This window comes from Phalacrocorax aristotelis, chromosome 16 (assembly GCF_949628215.1).
Source record: "Phalacrocorax aristotelis chromosome 16, bGulAri2.1, whole genome shotgun sequence".
Lineage (NCBI taxonomy): Eukaryota > Metazoa > Chordata > Aves > Suliformes > Phalacrocoracidae > Phalacrocorax > Phalacrocorax aristotelis.
Genome location: NC_134291.1, coordinates 2,610,276 through 2,628,717, shown reverse-complemented (window position 1 = coordinate 2,628,717; position 18,442 = coordinate 2,610,276). Strand labels below are relative to the sequence as shown.

Below are 18,442 nucleotides of genomic sequence, written 5' to 3'. Positions count from 1 at the left end.
CATTGATCTGTGGGTGAATCTGTACGAATAAGGGATGGCTCTCTGAGATGACCTATGTGGCTTTCCAAAAGTAGTTTGATAATGATCATAACCAGAGGCTCTTAAGTGACTGCGGTATGAGGAAAGAGCTTCATATACGTAAAGAACTGGTTAAAGATGGGCTGATCTTGTTTGGTTTCTGCTTTTACTGTTTGGCAGGGTTACTGCTATGGAACTTGCACTTGTGTTCATGCTTCTTGTTTATAAACTTCTTGTCTGGAAAAGGGAAGAGGTGGTGAGGGGATGCTTGGCTTATACTGTGATTCAGGGTAGCAAAAATGAGAGCCCGGTGTGAAAAGCTGCACCTCAGAGTGTATAGGAGGCTAAAATAGTGTGGGAGAGTGCTGCTGTCAAGTGGCACATGTGGGGCGTACTGGGGGAATGAACCTGAGTGGGGCTGGAGCTGCTACTGCTCGAGTAGGAGCTGTAGGGGATGAAGCCGATCCGTGGAAATCTAAATTCAGTGTTCAGCAACGGTTATAAATCAGGGAATGCAGGGAGTAACTGGGAAAGGAACCAGGAAACACTTTTGCCATAGACTTGTAATACATTTTATCTTCAATGCTTTGTGCAGCTCTGGCCTTTCCCTGCTTTGGGTAAAGAGGAAGTATGACAGGAAAACATTCAAAGAACAATTGAAATTATCAACACTGCATTCTTCATAGAAATAATTCAGGTCAGATAACAGAAGTCTAAATCTGCAGTGGCACAGGGAGAGGGAATAGTGATCCTCCTCCCCCCCTTCCTACTCAAGAACAAAGGGTCATTACCTGAAATTCACAAGTGACATGTTCAAAACAACAAAAAGTAATTTTTTTTTTAACAGCATGGCTAAGCTGTGGTAGGCCGTGCCTCAGGATATAGTGGGTGCTGAAAGCCCATGCTCGTCCAAATAGCAGTTTGAGGAATTAATGAAGTTTGAGGATGATGGATCAGGAAATTGCAGAATTTGCTGGCTACTGGTAAAGTGTTCTGGAGAATCATCCTCGCCTCCTAATTTTGGGTCCTTGCCTTTCTGCTCTTGGGGCGTGTGCTACTGATTCTGACTGTATGTGGTTTATCGTGCTATATCAGTAGGTTTACTTTGTAACCTGATATATAAGTGCTTGTGGATTAAATGGTAATAGTCCATGTCTTTGTAAGGCTGGAGGGTGGTAGAACGTGGTTGGGATAGCGTGTGCCTCACTGGGCAGCACGTGGGAGCGGGAGGAGGGCAGGAGTCTGCCGCAACTGGCTTTTGAGAGGCTGATGGGGCTGTGGGAAACTGCAGCTAGTTTATTATGACTGCACGGAGCTCAATGAGTCTCTTTTGGGGTGTTTTCTGTAAGTGTTGTTTCTTATTACACTGAAGAGTTAAACTGGCCTAGAAGAGGCAACTGGTAAAATGTCACTGTCTCTCTTTTTAAAGTGGTAGTTGTTCATGGCTACATTCAGCATCTGAAATGAATCAGATTTAGAAGACGAGGTTAAGTGTGTGTTCTCCCCACAAAACTGCAGGAGAATGTCGCCTTTAGTACAGGAATGAACTCACAGTGCTTACTGGGTCAAAAATTCCTACAATAGTAGTCATCGTCTTTCTCATATCCTTGTTTTTCACATCCCTTTCATATTGAAGACTAAGGCTGGAAGAAGGGTGATGTTAGGTGCTGAAAGTGGGTGGAGGGAAGTTGTAGTTGGTGGGAGATGCTCCTTCTGTTCCCTCCTGCCCTCCATAGGGGGATATTACACCCCTGCCCCTTAGGGTAATATACACTCAATTTTTAGATGGAAACAGTGTTAAGCTACGTAGGAGAAAACCCCACCAATCAGAGCCATTTTGTAAACAATGATTTTAATTATGATTTCTGATAGGGAAGGATTACTTTAATAGCCTCACTGTATCTGCTGACAATCAGGTGAATGCTAGTGCTTTGTACTTCATCAACAAATGTTTGCATCAGGTCTGTGTGTTCAAGGGAGGGAGAGAAGAGGATTTTAAGCCTTTCCCCCCCCAGGAAATAGCATGAGAAATATACGATGCTCGTGTTTAGAAGAATGGCAAAGGGGAGAAGAAAATGTTTGTGTGCGTGTGAGTAAAAGCTCTTTTGACCTTCATTTCCTTAAGGTCAATGCCTTTCTTCCAAAGGAATGGAGATTTGAATATACCCATGAATTTTCCTTTGAAAGCTGAGGGACGGATTTTATTGTGCAATTTCAAATTGTTGTGCTGAAATAGAGTTTCTTGGGAACTCAGTGGCGATTCAGACACAAGAGGGTATGGAAAGTGTAGTGTTTGTCCTCTGAATAATTGAACTTCTTTAGAAACTATTCAGAATCAAACCTAAAGGAAACCTGTGTTTAAAATATAAGAAAGTAGCATTAACTTGGGTCCTTTGAGGACAGGATGTTAATGTTTGAATGGTCTCGCTTAACCTGAGGTATCCATTCCCCCTCACCTCCCCAGTCTTAACTGTAGACAAGTGTTTATCTCGAATATTGCACAGCACATAGAGTTGGCTGTGCTGTGCCTCTCCACGCTTGCAGGGTAGCCTCAGCACTTTGGCATGTAAAGTGGTGGAAGCTCCTGAGCTTTTGTCTGATGAGAAACATCTCATGAGAACCGTAACAGTGTTCTCCCAGGGAAGTGTTTTAGAACTTCCTGTGGTATTCAGTGACTGGAGAAAGTAATAACTCGACTGCACTGCTGAAGAAGAGTATAAGAAGTCTATAGAGCAAATCTGGGACTTAAAGTATTTTCAGCTAAACATACTCATCAAAAGGCTTGTTATGGGTTGTAGAAAATATCCATCAGGAAAATGCTTGACTGTTTAGCCCAGCTATTGCTAGGCCATGTGTTAAAATCATTGGGGTGTGCATGGCGTGGCTGACCTTCCTGGGCGTGGGGTGATGTGCTCGGTGAGCTGTGTCCTGTCCTATGTGTCACTGAGAACAAAAAGCCAAACCGCTGACCGTGTTGTGTTGAAGTTAGAAAGCCTAGCTATGAACTGTTATCATACTTGCTATCTTTCCAAACTTGTGGAGTGCAGGCATAATGAAACAACCTAGGAGAGCCCACTAGAGTAAAAGTTGTTTCACAGCCAGTGTTGTGAAGTGGTTTGTGCTTGCTTGTTTGTTTGGGAAGGAGAAGAGCAAAAGTTAAAAGAGTGAGCTTGAATGGCAGATATTACAGTTAAAGGACCTCCTTGAATCATTGTTTGTCGACAGTGTAACCATTGTCTGGGCAAAATTGTACTACATAGGAAACAGAACAACTTAAGCAGGGTTGATGGAGAATAGAAACCACTGCTATGCTGAATACTCTACAGTCTAAATAAACCTCCACCGGGCTGTGGCTTGCTGCCTACTAATCTTAGCAGCGTGCAAATAAAAACTGAAAAGTAAGCATAGGGATGGCCTGCCTAGAAGGTTTTAAGAGCAGCTTGTTTTTACTGGGAAAGCTCTTTGGGAGCCACAAACCAGGAAGGCTGAGAACTGCTCATCTCTGTCATTTGAAGAACAATAAGCATAAGTGAGTGAGTCCTCGCAGCTCTAGCTGGAGCAGTTTAAGAAAGTTGCTGCCTTCTGGATTGTTGCTGCCCGTCAGCTAAGTTGCATTAAACGCTTGTGTGAGAACCAGTCATTGGCTTTGGCGGTAAATAAGTCACATAAGTCATCGTAGCTGGCCCCACTGGCTCGATGGTGTGGTGCATCAGGAGCACTCTCACGGTCAAAGTTGTCTCCCTCTTCATGCATCAGCTGTTTGTACATCTCGGCCGCTGCTTACAGCATGGATCAGCCCTTGGGACATGGCGGTTTTCTCTGGTCTTTCTCCAGACTGAAGGCTGGCTTGTATTCTCCTCTCACGTCCTGAACTACAGCAGTCACCTGTTTCAACAGGCTAAGTAAATTTGGTATTACGGGATAGATTGGGGGTGTTTGCATGTCTTGTTATAAATCCATACCTATTTGAATGAATTTGTTAGGGGAAGGAGTATGTTCCCTATTAACTTCTGCTCAAAAATGTAGCAACGCTTTTAATTTCTAAGTTAGACTTAGTAAAGCTTCTCTTAATGATAGTTAATAAAGGTAGTGAAAGACTGCCAGCAAAAACATAAACTGTGTTTGAGCTTCTTCAAATTTAATGAGGACTAAAAAAAATTCAAATTCTATCTGGTATGTAATGGAGAAGCTACCCACAGTTTCATTAAGTGGGCAGGACGTAGACTAACAGCTATTTGTTTTCTCCTTTTATGCTGATCCAGCCCTGGCTAGCAACTCCAAAAACAAATGTCACAATTTTCTTCAGGAATTTGGGTAATTTCAAGCTAATGTTGCAAATACCTAACTCGTGACTTCTAAAGTAGCCTCAGTTTGTAGCTTGCCTTATTCTTCCAGGGTTTGATGATGCTGTGTTACGTTAGCCACTCACGCTATGTCTGCGCTCGAGCGCTTGTGCAGTAGCTTGAGCTCTCTGGGGTGAGTGGGCGAATAACGAGTGTGGTCACGAAGTCTGCTGTAGACATGCAAGAAATACTTGTATTCACTGTCAACAAGTTGCAGGGTAAACCATGACTGAGGTTTGATTGACCTCTGCTGTGCTTCATTTGATAATAATTAACGTACTTACCCGTCAGTCAGCAAGCAAAACTGAAGTAGGGCTGTTGGAATCTATCTCAGATCTTTTAGGGTAAGGGATAGAACCATGCTTTTTTTTTTGTTAAAGCTTTTGTATTTTAACTTCACAAATAGTGGGAACACCTATAGAGCGTCTACATCAATGCTCCCACCCTACAATGAAGGGGTGCTATCTCAGCCCTTCACTAAAAACTTGGAGGTACCTTGGAGCAATTAGGTGAGGTACACAAAAGAGGCAGGAGTGAAATACTCATCTGTCAAACGTGGTTTGTGGCAGTTCAGCTGGACAGCTTTCTCATATAGGCTGGTTTCTAGGTGGGGGACATAGAGTAGACACTGTCTGTGTCTTGTATTGTGCTATATGGGAAATACTAGGTAAACAAAGTGGGGAATTGGTAATTGATTTAAAACAGCACTGTTGTATTTGCCTTTGAAGTGGACGTTAGCAGGCTGGAGGGAGAGTTGTGCTGTAATTCTTCATGGGTTGGTGTCTGAGCCAGCATTGGGGCTTTCAGTGTTACATGGAAAAAGTGTCTGAGCACTGATGAAGCAAAACTGATAAGATTTAGAATAATAATATTTAAAAGCACTGGATACCCATGAGGAATGGAGTGCCCCTGAATTTGATCCTTTTAGTATAAATTAGTGTTTCATGTTCTAGGACAAAGAATGAGAATTTTCTGTAAGTTCATTGCTTGACTATTTCAAAGAAATAAGACTTGGATGTAAAAACTGACCAACAGATGAAGCAGCTGATGATGACAAGGCAAGAAGGAAAAGATAAATGTGGTTTCGAGGTACCTCCAGAGACATGGCTTCCCATTAAAGAGTGCCAGTGTCCTTGATCACTTCTGACCTCCAGAGTTTCCTTCCAGCTTTAAGGAGGACTGTGCAATGACCCTACTCACCTTTCTTGAAGATACGTGTGATGCCTCCATCCTTTTAGTCACTTGAAACCTCCCAAAGAGGGTAACCTGACAAAGATCTTGTCCAGCTCCTTTAGCATTGGTGGATGTATCACATCAGATGCTTTGGGCATGTGTAGGTTCAGCTTCCTTAAATAGTCAGTACTGGCTTGATTAAACTTAAGTATAATAACTTGAAATGTCAGCTTTATAGTGTTAGCAAATTATATGCTTTCTGAAAAGTTCACCTCAATGTTTAATGAGCTACTGTTGGCAAAATACCGACTGTATTCCTGTAAACTGCCCTTGTCTTTTTGTGAAGTTGCAGAATGTACATTGAAGAGTGAATGACTAAGCTGTATGTAGCAAAGATTATTGCACAACTAAAGGTAGAGGTGAAATATAGGATAAACAGTGCTCTTGCATAAATTTCATTGTGTGTCGGGAGTACTTGGTCTGCAGTAAGGTAGGTGCTCAGCAAATAAACTTGTGCCTGTCAGTCTTCCTGTTACGCTTGTTAGAGATGTTTGTTGCAAGTCACTTCATAGTGTGAAGTGTTTGATAGTTTATGGAGTAACTAGGCAACATTTTAAAGGCAAACACAAAATATAAAGGCATGCTTCATCCTTGTAACCAGATCTCTTTCCCTGCTTATCAGTCCAGCAGGACATAGTTTAAAGAAAAGAAATTAAAAAAAAAAAGTTATTCAGAGCTTAGAATCGAAGGATGGCAGATCGTCAGGCCACCTGCGTACTTTCTAATGCCATGTAGCATTTATGACCCAATCGTGTGAGCGCTCCAGCAAAATCTGTGCTGATGGGAAGGTCTCCTTCCTCCAGGCAGTGACCCATTTTCACAAAACTTGTCAGGAATTCAATTTTTAAATGTCCTTGAATAGACTTGATATTTGAGCCTGTTCACCTACAGCAGAGGGCAAATACAAACAGAGCTTCCAAGCCTGACATCCACAACAAACAAGGCTATTGACCAGGGAACCAAGCGTTTCTTGGTTTATGGGCTGTGGCACCTGAGTATTAAATATTGTCTAAAAATAAACAAGAACCCTCCGTTCCCCCTACACCACTGCCTTTTCTTGGAAAGACAATTACTCCCATTTGAGAAGTATCAGAGCAGTTGCCCTCTTCCACCCAGCAGAAACATTAACTGTTTTGGTTATGCTGGCTATGGAAATGAGGCTGGCGTTTTATGACCGCTGAATAGGTATGTCATGCTCTGGAGAAATAAAAGAAAGGCTATGTCAAAATGAATGATCCGCACAAGTCTTGTGCTTGGTTTTTAGGAAGGACAACCCTTGATATACCTGCAAATAAGAACTGTTTCCCCCTCCGTGATCTCCTGCTGGTTGATGGCTGGATGTGCAGTAGCCCATAGCTTTTTTTCAGTCTAACTCAGGGTGGCGGGTTAATACTCACATACCTCCATTTCCACTGTTGTTCTAGAATTAACCTTTTTACCATGGCACACTTATTTCATGTTCTTACCTAAAGGCTGAATGCAAAAGTGAAAGTACGTATAGGAAGGGTGGGGGGATTGCAAGGCAGTTAATGGTTGTATGAAAGTTACTGTTCGACAAGAATTGTAGTTGTTGTCGAAGTAATCAGAAATATCTTAAATCTGAAAGCAAGTAATACATCTGTGGAATTGTTTTCATTGTGTATTTGTGTTTAGCTTAAAAAAGGCTTTCTAGCTGAGCAGTTCACTGTGCGGGATAGCTCCGAATAGCTTCTTCCATTCAGAGTCAAACCATGAGGTATAACAGCAGATCTGGGCTTTTGCAATACTTAAAATCTCAATATAGTAAAGGGCAATGGGAGCAAAGACAGTTGGAGAGGGTGGGCGTCCGTTCACTTGTAACCTCTGTTCTGTGATAAAACTTCTGTCCTTCCAATGCTCCTGCCTTTCACTTTCAGTAGGAAACTTGAAGACAGATTTTTCCTTTTCTGTTTGACTATCTTGTATCAATTTATGAATGACTATAGTGTGACCAAAGCAGAACTACATCATGCTTTTAAGAAAAGCTGCTTTGTTAAAATACAGTAATTCTTTTGTAGACAGACTCTCTAGCTTTGAGCTACAACTTCTCAGAGCATCCTGCCTGAACCAATTACCCAACAAATGTGTTTAATGTACATCTGGAACCTTCCCGAGTTAACAGGGGGTTTGTTAGGTCTAGTTTGTTAGTTAGGAGGGGAAAAAATCCTTCCATAGTTTGGAGAGAGAAGGGCTGTGGAGTAAAACGTTTTGTATTCTGACAGTCAAAACTCCATGCACTTCATTATATATACATAGTAAGGTAAACCTCAGGATCTATTCTTACTGGATTTTCAAACATTAAAACGTGGCAACACTTTTGCAGCTGAGCAGCAGGTTCGTTTGAGGAGCTGCCAGCTGCTGTCCCCAGAGCACGTTCCTCTGGGGGAGACGAGCAAAATAGGTTTAAGAGAGTGTAGGGAAAAAAAGGCTTTCAGAGCTGTAATTCTTCTGGTCCTTCTTGTATACTGGTAATTCTCCTTGGCCTCTCTTCAAAGTGTCTGTGCCGTTCAGTGCTGTATGACTGGGTTTCCCTAACGTGGCTGCTGCTTCTTGCATCAGTAAGACATCTTTCAGTTCTGCGGTAGTAGGTGTTAAATGCAGCAGCTGACTCTTGCCTTGAGGTGTGAGGGTCAGGCTTCCTTTGCATGGAAGCAAAAGGAGGAGGAGAGCAAGGGTGAAAGAAATGCTTCGATGCCTGATACTTCCAGATGCTAAATATAAAGCTTGATACAGCGTAAGCCGATCTAACGATTAGCCACTGCCAAAAGAGTAAGACCCACTCTTGTTGTTCGTTGATCCATCTCCCTTTTGCTGGCTACTTTTTTTCTTTCCCCTTTTATATATTTTGATAGAATTAGTTTTCTGCTAGTGACTCCCTGATCGGCTCCTGGTAGGTGGAGGTGGCTCAAGGGAGGCAGGGTGAATGTATGCTGGGTGTGGAGGAGGTGGCACCTGCTGGCAGCAGCAACCTGGCTGGGAACGGTCTGCATCTCACCTGAGCTGGGGAGGGGGCGTCTGAGGTAGCTTTAGGGTGGCCAGAGCGTGGGTGGCTGGTACAGGAGGTGGTCCTCTCGCGTTCGTACACTAATTCCAGCATTCGCCTGGCTGTGTTACAAACTGGATCAGGGAGCTGATCTGGTTGAAAACGAAATTTTGTTAGTTCTATCAGCTACTCGAACTAGCATCACGTGCATCTGCATAGTCGGCTGCTGGTTCAAAGGCAGGAGTGGGATGGTGAAACTGGGCAGCTCAAGTTGAATTACAGCAGTGGGGAACTTCAGCCTAAGGCTAGTGTCAGGTTGTGTTGCCTTTGTGCTTCCAAATTCTTCCATTCAAAAGGATGTACTAGTCTACAGAAAGCTTATTTTATAAGCAGAAAACAAAAATTTGTTTTTGTTCATAGACTATGCATCATTTGGAAACTTTGTTTTTAAATTAGGAATATCATAGTAACCCTTCTCTGTGCTACTTGAATGTCACAGTCCTCAGTGTAGTTTGAAGGCCTTGAGATACATTTAAATCCAAGCTGTGTATCTCTAAAGTGAAGTGATAGATTCCAGTGGGACTTTTGGATTGGTTTAAAACCAAAGGGTTGGTCTTATGATGTAGCTTGAACTGAGAGCTTGGTCCTCTTATTTTGCCTCCTCCTACCACATACTTGTCCTCATGTTCATCTGACTGAGTTAAATTGACTTACTGAGTGCCTTTGATTAGTGAGCTTCTTTAACCTATGATCAGACAAGCATGAGAGTCTGCTCGGAGGACAGAAACTGCTGCTGGTACAGCAGAAATGTGCTAGACCTTTCCCTAAGAGACTGGAAGTTGTTAGTTTGGCTCAGCCTTACAATGAAACTGTGTGGGGTTATATGGGAGTAACTTGAAAGATATTTATGCTGATAGCAAAAGTTGTGATCTAAGTTGTCTTATAGGTGCTTTCCCCCCTAAATTGTCTACTTTTGTGCTCAAAATGTAATGAACCTGTTGTGACTCTGTCCAGAGCATCGACCATTCCAGACTAATACACCCTCTCACCCTTTGTGTGGCGTAGCAGAGGCAACTAATGTCAAATTTTCTAATGCTATTCATCAGAGTAATCTATCTGTATTTCCTATTTCAGTTGCTCTATAAGTTGGAGATGAGGATTGTCCACTATCTTGTTCTGCTTTTCACTGCTGCAATTTGCTTATAAATCCCAAGGGATTTTGCTGAATTGGTCTAATCTTTATATATTCCTACAAATCTGTTTCCTAGTGACGTTATCTCATGAAGGCTTTGCTAGAGAGATGTTTTTGGTCTGTTTTTAAGAATCACAAGACCCATGTAGAAATTTCAGTGTTTTCCAAATACTCTTAGGTTTCCATGAGCAACCACCACAAAGCACTGGCTTTAATAAAAAATTACAACTAAAACTTTTGCAAAGGATGGCAGATTATTTTTAAGGCTTAGGCATGTTCTCTGTCATAAAGAAAAAAAAAGTCTGTCTTGTGGGCTGCCTGCTGCCCTTCAGGTTGGAGCTGGGTCACAGAGAATCACACAGGGATTTTTGGGAGTATTATTGAGGTGCATGTCCAAGGATGAGAAGTTTAGTGTTTCTTTCCTGCCCCAGATAACCGGTCTGGCAAAAGTGCTGGATAAGGGCTCAGTTCTTTCAGAAGGCAGGCTCACAGGCTCAAGACTGCAGATAAATTGTGTTATGTGGGGGAAGAGAAAAATCAAAATAATTAAGCCATAAATACCTTTTCTGTATCAGTACTTTTGTCAGAACCTGTTTCAGAATGAGTCTGGAGAGGTCAGCTCTTTTTCTTGGGCCAAAAGACATCTGGCATTTGACAATGCATGAAGCAGTGTCCTCAGCCTTCAAGCTGTAATTCTGTTAGTTGAGTGCGAGGTGCCAGAACAGGCAATTAGCACAAGTAAGTGATCAGAAGGCAGAACTCAAGGCTTGTGTTGTCTTACTGCCACTTTCCTGGTTTGTGAGGTTCAGAGCCCAGATGGGCATAGAACGATGGACTTGGAGTAACATACTTGGGTACCTGATGACTTCTTCATAAGGTCTGTGTCAGTTTGGGCTCCTGGCCATAGAAGATAAAGAAAGCTCTGCTGCACTTGCTGGAGCTTCCGGCAGTGACAAATACGGCTGTCTGGACTTGTAAACTTTTTCTAGGACTAATTGGGTAAGAAAATTCATTTATACAGTGTCTTGCATGCTGTGGAACACTAGCTTAGCGTGGTAAATCGACAGGTAAAACATGTCATGATACAAAGCGTTGACAAGTGCACATTGCTTTCAGATAAACTGATTTTTGATTTCAAGGCAAATGTTACCTGTGTTCTTCAGTTTATCACTTCTTAAAAACTTAAGAGCTATAGTTTAGAGGGGACTGTATTTTTTTGACGAAGTGGCCTAGTTACTGTGACAAAATTAGAGAGGAGTTATTCTTGGGAAGTGAGAAAGGGGGAAATCCAGTTGTCACTTCAGAAAATGTCTCAATAAATATTAGATCTAGGCACTCATGCTACCAACTTGGCATTCATTCAGCAATTTATTCTAAAAGAACAGATGATTTGTACTGTCCTACGTTCGCTGGTGTGCGGAGCTGCCCGTGAGGCGCACAGTCACTGTTAGCTACCCCGGGAACAGGTCAGGGTCAGAAGGCTGTGCTTTTTTCCAGTTTATGCTGACAACGGGGCATACAGTCCGTGCGCCTGCTGCAGTTCTGGGGTTTGTCTCCTGCTGGTACCAAGAAAGTTATTTCTGATAGGACTTGCAAGACCAGCTGCTGTATATTAAAACCAGAAGAACAAAAACTTTTTTAGAGTGTTCTCTTAATGTTTCTGTTGTCATCCTCCCACTGCTTTTGCGTGCTCTTGGCTTTTATTTCTTGGAGTCACAGGCTGCCCCCTTCCTTTTCTTGATGTGTCCATGCAGGCGTTGCTCCGCATCATACAGATGTAGGAAATGATCTGGTACTGTCCCTGCAGCCTTGGCAGGAGTGGCACCAACTTTTTGAATCATATTTTCTTTTCCCACTTTTAATACTCTAATATTCTGCTCTCCTGCTACAATTGTTCTGTTCTGCTTGTTACCCTAGAGGCAGGATTTCTGGCTCTAACGTCTGCAGGACACAGATGGTCCCAGGGGTGCAGCATTTGGTTTGGGCTCCTGGTGAAGTGCAGCCCAATGCAGTTTGTCTGCCTGATGGGCAAGAGGATCGCTGGTATTTCTTACCAGTTTTGAACAAGATAGTACAAGGACTTCAAAGTACAACCTTTTGCATGTATTTAACATTTTTCAGTCAGAAAGCATGTAATTTTCTGTCACGCTTGGTGTTAAATTGTAGTCTAGGACTTGCCAGTGGTGCAGTCCACAAGCCTCTGGTTCAGCCAGCTGTGGCAATGCTCAGTAGCATCTGTCTCCTTTGAAAGACTTCGTGGCTTCAAACTTTCTATTCATAAACTAATTGAAATAGCAATATTTTGTGGAGACCTGGCCTTTTTTAGCTGGTTTGCTTGCTTAGATGCGTTGTGTCTGCGTGAACACCCCTTTTGATCTGGGATAAATTGGAGCTGCTATGTAGAAAGGGGACCTCGGGTCTCCCTTTCGCCAGCGCAGGTGTTTGTACAGTCGTGCAGTGTAGAAGGGCCCTGATCCAGCTCAACACAAATCAGACCAAGAAGCAGTTTGTCAGGCAGCTTTTCTGCTCCCCCCTTGGCTGTGCTACATGGATGACATGAGCGCTGGCACAGCTGGAGGAAGGCGACAGGACACGATTGTCCCTTCAGCTGCAGCCTCTCTCTGTTTTGGCTGCGTACCCCAGTCGCCAGGTTCCCTGGCAGCCTGCGCTGATCTAAATCCAGGCGCCCGTCTCTGCCTGAGCGGCCGTCCTGCCTAGCTGTGCTGAAGCTTGTATTTCTGCCGCTGTGCGGCAAGCCTGCTCAGGGAGCTGGTGCGGCTCAACACGACCTGGCTTTGTGTCCGGGTTGTCCATCGGGCAGCGTGATGGGGGGAAACACAGCTCGCTGCTGGATTTTTAATTTTTTTTTCACATGTTACTTAGCTAAAGTTGAAATTCTGCTTCAATACTAACTGTTATTCAACAGCACTATGAACTCTGCTCGTTACGTAGGTAGGATGACTGGTTTCACACTGTCAGCAAAACTCAGCAGTGACTTGCAACTCCGTTTAACAATAGCTTTTCTGGACCCATTTAGCAACAATGTGAAATATTGCTCCCATTATTCTGCTTATCAGAAATGCTAATAAGTATATTGAGGTTGTATATACGGACATAGATCTGTTTCAGATCTGTTAAGCATGTGGGGAAGTTGCCTTGTAGCAACTGAAGCTGTCTGTTCATCCTGCTGGTGTTGAACTCTGTGTCCCAGAAGGAATAATGATCATCACAAGGCAATTGCTCCCTCTTCTGTGGTCCCTCAGAGCCTTGTGTTCAAGGAGAAGATGCAGAGAGTGGCAGGGAGTCTAAAGTCTAACATGGAGTCCTGAGCTTTATGCTTGCACAAAATAAGGCTTGGTTTCATTTATTAAAATGTAATCCATTACAAATTACCGATCAGAAGAGAGAACCTGTCTGAGGTTCCGAGCTTGCAGGAGGTGATTGTGTTCTCTTGGAGCTAGTGACAAAGAGTTGAGGTGTAAAGCAAGGCCTTTGTGATGCAGATTTATGAAAAAGATGTTGAACTCATTGAAAACCCTGGCTCAAACAGAGGGTGGAGAACACCTTTAACTGAAATGTTTTACTCTTTTGCAGGGATATTCGAATGTTTTGATAATATGATTTTTAATATAGAGTGTATGATGTTGAAATATATTCTGTAAAGATCCTGTAATTATGAACTACCTCTCGCAGGCTATAACTGACCTTCAGGCGTTCTTTTCAAAGGTCATGAGTGCGGCAGTGGGTGTCACAAGTGCTGAGCCACACCATATTGTGGAGTTCGGCTCTGTTCACTGTTTCCCTGGATGTCTTTTTGACAAGTCTTTAATGAATAAGCTAAATTATGGAGGCAGTTTAGGGTCATGTGTTCATTTAAAAAAGGGAGCTGGGGGGAAGCTGTAGAGTAAAGCACTTCTTTGCTGGAGATGTTAGTGCTGTTTCCAAGTGTCTGGTCATCAGTATTGTGTACTTGAAACTTTTTTCCTCCTTGCTTAATACTTAAGATTTTAAATAATTTGATTAATCTGTGAAATGGTACATACAGAGTAAAAGTTATTGGGGCAGCTTTGTCTGAAAGTATGGTTTAAAAGATTACTGTGGATTGCTATTAAATTTAACGAATTTTGGCTTTATTATATAAAATAGCAGAACTTTTAGGATTGTCTAAGCTGTTGTTTGAGAGGGGTGTGTGTGAACTAGGATGTTTAAAGGATATTATTAAAATTCCTTGAGAGTGTCCTTAGAATTCTTCAGCTGAAAAGCTGAATTTTTAAAAATATTAATTTAAAAGAAACTCTATTGCAAATTACCGGACAGTGTAAACAAACTATAACCCTGTTTGTTCTTGTTTTGCAGACCGTGAGGACCAATCAATTCTCTGCACGTAAGTGAACGCTTTTCTCTTGGGCATTTTTGGAAATCTGTGTTGTGAAAGGGGTCTTTTGACTACTACAGCTGTACCAAACTTTGTCTTTAATCTTGACAGGCAGTGACTAATGCTTAAAGGTGTAGCATGAAGTGATATTTAATGTGGGGATATATTATTTTAATACTGTAATTCACCTTACTGAAAGTTTTACGGGCGTGTGCCATTTAAGAAATATAGTCTAAAAATGTCAGTCAAGAGATCTGAATCAGAAACAAAAAGCTTTAAAAAGTGTACATCTGTCTGAAATGCTGTGCTGTAACTACTCGGTGTGTAGCGCCCGAGGGGGACGTGAATCAAAAGTTGGTCTAGAAACCCTGCTGAGCAACAGCTTAGCTTTGGATCTGCTTTAGACGGGAGAACTCTGAACAAGTTGACACTAAGGTTTCCTTTTGCTTCCTCTGTGTGTACCTGAGTTTGCCCCACCCAGGAGCAAACTTCTGGCTTCAGCTTAAATTTCTCTGGGGTCTGGAAATGCAACGGTGGGGTAGTTGGAAGGGTACAAATGTGCTTCCAGGCTTATGACGCTACTGAGGTGATCTATCTTTGGGCTGCGGTTAAAAGGGGTGATCCAGTTTCCTTTCCTCTCCCACACAGGCGGTGTGTTTCTGCAGCCTCTCATGCTAGCACTGGGGCTTGGCAGCCACCATAAACTAGTTCAGGGAGCGAAGCTGGCAGAAAACCGACCTTGCCACAAATGATGCTTTTCAGCAGTTTAGTTCTCTGGGCTTGCACTCTGTGGGCTCAGAGGAGAACTAGCCTCAAGCAGGAGGTACGAACAAGCAGGAGGGGAACTGTCCCTGTTGGTGGGAGCGTGGGGGTTAGGATGGCTCATCTGTGTTGTGGAACCACACCTTGGATCCATTCTGAAACTGCTTGCAGTTGGCAGTCTTGGGTATAACTTAACATACTCAATTATCTGAGGGAGAGAGGGGAGATAGGGTAGCTTGCATGCCTCTGACTGGTTATGTGATCAGTTGACCATACTGTGTGCCAGTGCATATCAGCTGCATTGAGGCCATAGTTTGTGAGGATGCCTGCTTCCTGAAATAGCTCGATGGTTAGATTAATTGCTGGAAAGAGACCTGGGTTCAGTTTCCTTCCTTGCATGAAAGGATTCAAATCTTCATCTCTTGCTTCCTATGGAAGTGCCTTAACTATCAGATTCTCTCCAAGACCGAAGGTGGACCCTTTCAAGCCGTGCTCTTTTGAACTATGGATACTATGAATATAAGATTCATGGGGCCCAAGGACACAGAAGCAAATACAGTTCTATAGCTGAGATAAAAGTTGATACGGTTAACACAGGCTTGTCTAGCTCTGGTTCCTACTCTTAGGTAGGACTCTTGTTTTCATGTGATGACTACCTCATGTGCAATGTACAAAACAGCCCTCAAAGCAGGGATGGGATCCCAGAGCTAAAAGAAATGCTTTGTTCTGGTGTGTTTGTGGATCCTTCGACAGTATGTGCTTGCCCCAGGTGAATTTTTTTGAAGTAGCTTCATGTTTTATGCCTATGCATGAACCTTACACTCCTTTACCTGGTCAGCCGAGACCACAAAGGATGGAATGGCAGTGCTACAGGATTTAGTGAATGTCTGATCTGTTCTTTTGCAAATTGGAAAGCCTTTAAGCTCTCTTGCCTTCGATTTTGTTATTACCTCACCTGTAAGGTTACTGTAAGCTTTTGATCCTTCTGTACTGAATAGGCAATTGAACCGTGGTGTATATCCGGTACAGCACACTTCAGCAGGAAATGCCTGGACCTTGTGACAGCTCCACATCCTGGTTAGGCAGTTGACAAACTGCTTTCCATAAATCCATTTCCAGACAGAATCTTTCTTCCAGGTGGTGAGGGGTGCGGAATGGACACACGTCCTTACAATCAGACCTCAGGTGAATGCGACCATCCACTACTGAAGTCTGGGGCTGCTCTGAGTGCAGTCCTAATGTTAAGACCCTCAGAGATGGCCCTCTGTTGGACATGTAGAATGTTTGGTGACAAATCTACTACTCCATGTAAAATTTCAAAGCTGGTGCTAAGAAGCAGTGAATAGCACACCTCTGAAGGATTTTAACACTGTCCTGAAATCATATCACAAAACTAAGTGTCGAAGTACCCTGACACTGGACAAGTTTTGCTACCTTTAATTCAGTGTCTTGGTTGTACCAGTGTTAAAGGCTACACTTAACAGAAGTGTGGTGGAGTCTTAATAAAGCTGAGTTTGAGCAACAGATTCCAGGCTCTATTGGCTGTCTTGCCTCTTTAACTTGCGTTTCTTCCTGAAGTACTTACATAGCAACATAAAGGAAAACCAGGTTAAACAGATCAATGTCCCTGAATGTGGTTTACAAGGAAATACAGATTTCCTTAGTAATGTGGACAGATCTGTGGCCTCGGAATTATGAAAGGTAAGGAGTCATGTCTCCAAACTGGGCTTACAGGACTGAAGACCATCCAGTCTAGGTCTTAAATTTTGAGAATATGAAGATACGTGAGGTGATAGATGCTAGGATCCAAGGCGTTTCTGTTGCCTTGAAGTTGAACACCAAGGTTCCACTATAGCCCGGGAGACCTTATTAACGCTGTCTAATCATCAGCACCATTTAGATCCTGACCATAAAAAAGGAGAGTAGGGCTTACCAGACTGCTGTTCAGGTTAATAAACACTTCTCTTAAACTAGGTTTGTCTTGGGCTGTTTTTCAGCTCTGTGTCCAGTTCAGAGAGAAGTGCCATCAAACCCATTTGCACTCCCCAGTGTGTATCTTTTGAACAAATAAACTACAAGGGCAGCTGTCTGCTGTGGTACTGTCCCTAATGTGGTTTCCCCCATGGGCTTCATGGGACAGCTGTATTCTTTTGTCAGGTTTGTATTATTGACTCTACTTGACATCTGGCTGGATGGGATATTAAATCCTCTTCATGAATAGGACAAGGCCATGGCAAACTCCCTTGTGTAGCAGGCTGAAAGGAAGTCTCATGTTTTGGTCAAGAGCGGCCTAGTGTCCAGGACTTCTGTTGCATTGCTGATCCTGTGGTGAAAAGGTGACCTGTGTGTGTTTCCCTTCCACGCCACTGGTTTTACAGGTCTTAATCTAAGGCAGGACTAAATAAGGTGGAAGGAGTGTCTTAACCGCACTGGAGGCAGTTTCAGAAAGTCCTTTGGCAGTTCATAAAAGGCTTGAGACATCTCCTCATCCCAAACTTGTTGTCTCAGGACCTGGATCATCTGATTGACCCTGATCTTTAGTAGAGCTGAAAGTCCTCAGAATACTTTTTCTTCTCTCCAGTAGGAGTGTTTCAAGCTAGCTACCGAGAAAGAAAACATCCCTTGACTTGTGTGCTTAGATGAGTGGACAGTTGTGGTGTCCCTGTCATTTTCCTGTCTCCAACTCTCTTGACCGTAATTGTCCTTGTGTCCATCTGGAGATGAGTCTCTCCCATTGCTTGATGGTCTGTCTCGTTAACATCTTCACCTGTCTCTCCCTCCCTCTAGTTGATCAAGTTTCCTTGTTTTTTTTGCCTTCCATAGCCTTTAGAGCAGGAGACCAGGTCAGCTCTTCAGTAATATTATCTGAATTTCCTCCATGGCTCAACCATGACCTCCTGGGTCTACTCAAATCCAAAAGGGAAGCATACCAGAGATGGAGAAGTGGAGGATTATCTGCCAAGAGCTACAAGGGCATTGCCAGAGCGTGCAGAGATGCAGTTAGAAAAGCAAAAGCCCAGCTCGAATTGAAACTAGCTGTAGATGTGAAAAATAAAAGGTTTCTTCAGACATGTCAACCATAAGCAGAAAAAGAAGGAAAACATAGGCCCACTGTTAAACGGAAAAGGAGAGTCAATCACCAATGATGCTGAAAAGGCAGAGGTCCTCAACACCTTCTTCACCTCTGTCTTTACCAACACTGTTGGGTCCCAGGCTTTGGGAACAAAATTGCTGGTTGATCCAAACACCGACCCACCATCAGTGAAGGAAGAGTTAGTATATGAATTGCTTGACCCCTACAAATCAATGGGCCCTGGCTATATCTACCCAAGGGTGTTGAGAGAGCTGGCTGACTTCACTGCAAGGCCACTCTCCATGATCTTCGAGAAATCATGGAGAATGGGGGATGTCCCAGAGGACTGGAGGAAGGCAAACGTTACCCCTATCTACCAGAAAGGCTTAAGGGAGGATCTGGGTAACTATAGGCCCATCAGCCTTACTTCAATCCCTGGGAAAGT

General features: G+C 43.1%; 1 protein-coding gene across 2 annotated transcripts in view; it reads left to right on the top strand.

The window, feature by feature from the left end:
* MYH10 (myosin heavy chain 10) overlaps positions 1–18,442 on the top strand; it is a 108,025-nt gene that overhangs the window by 25,025 nt on the left and 64,558 nt on the right. For both annotated transcript variants that reach the window (XM_075111409.1, XM_075111410.1), the window contains exon 4: positions 14,144–14,171. In XM_075111409.1, coding sequence (XP_074967510.1) covers positions 14,144–14,171 — 28 coding nt within the window. The remainder of the gene's footprint in view (positions 1–14,143; positions 14,172–18,442) is intronic.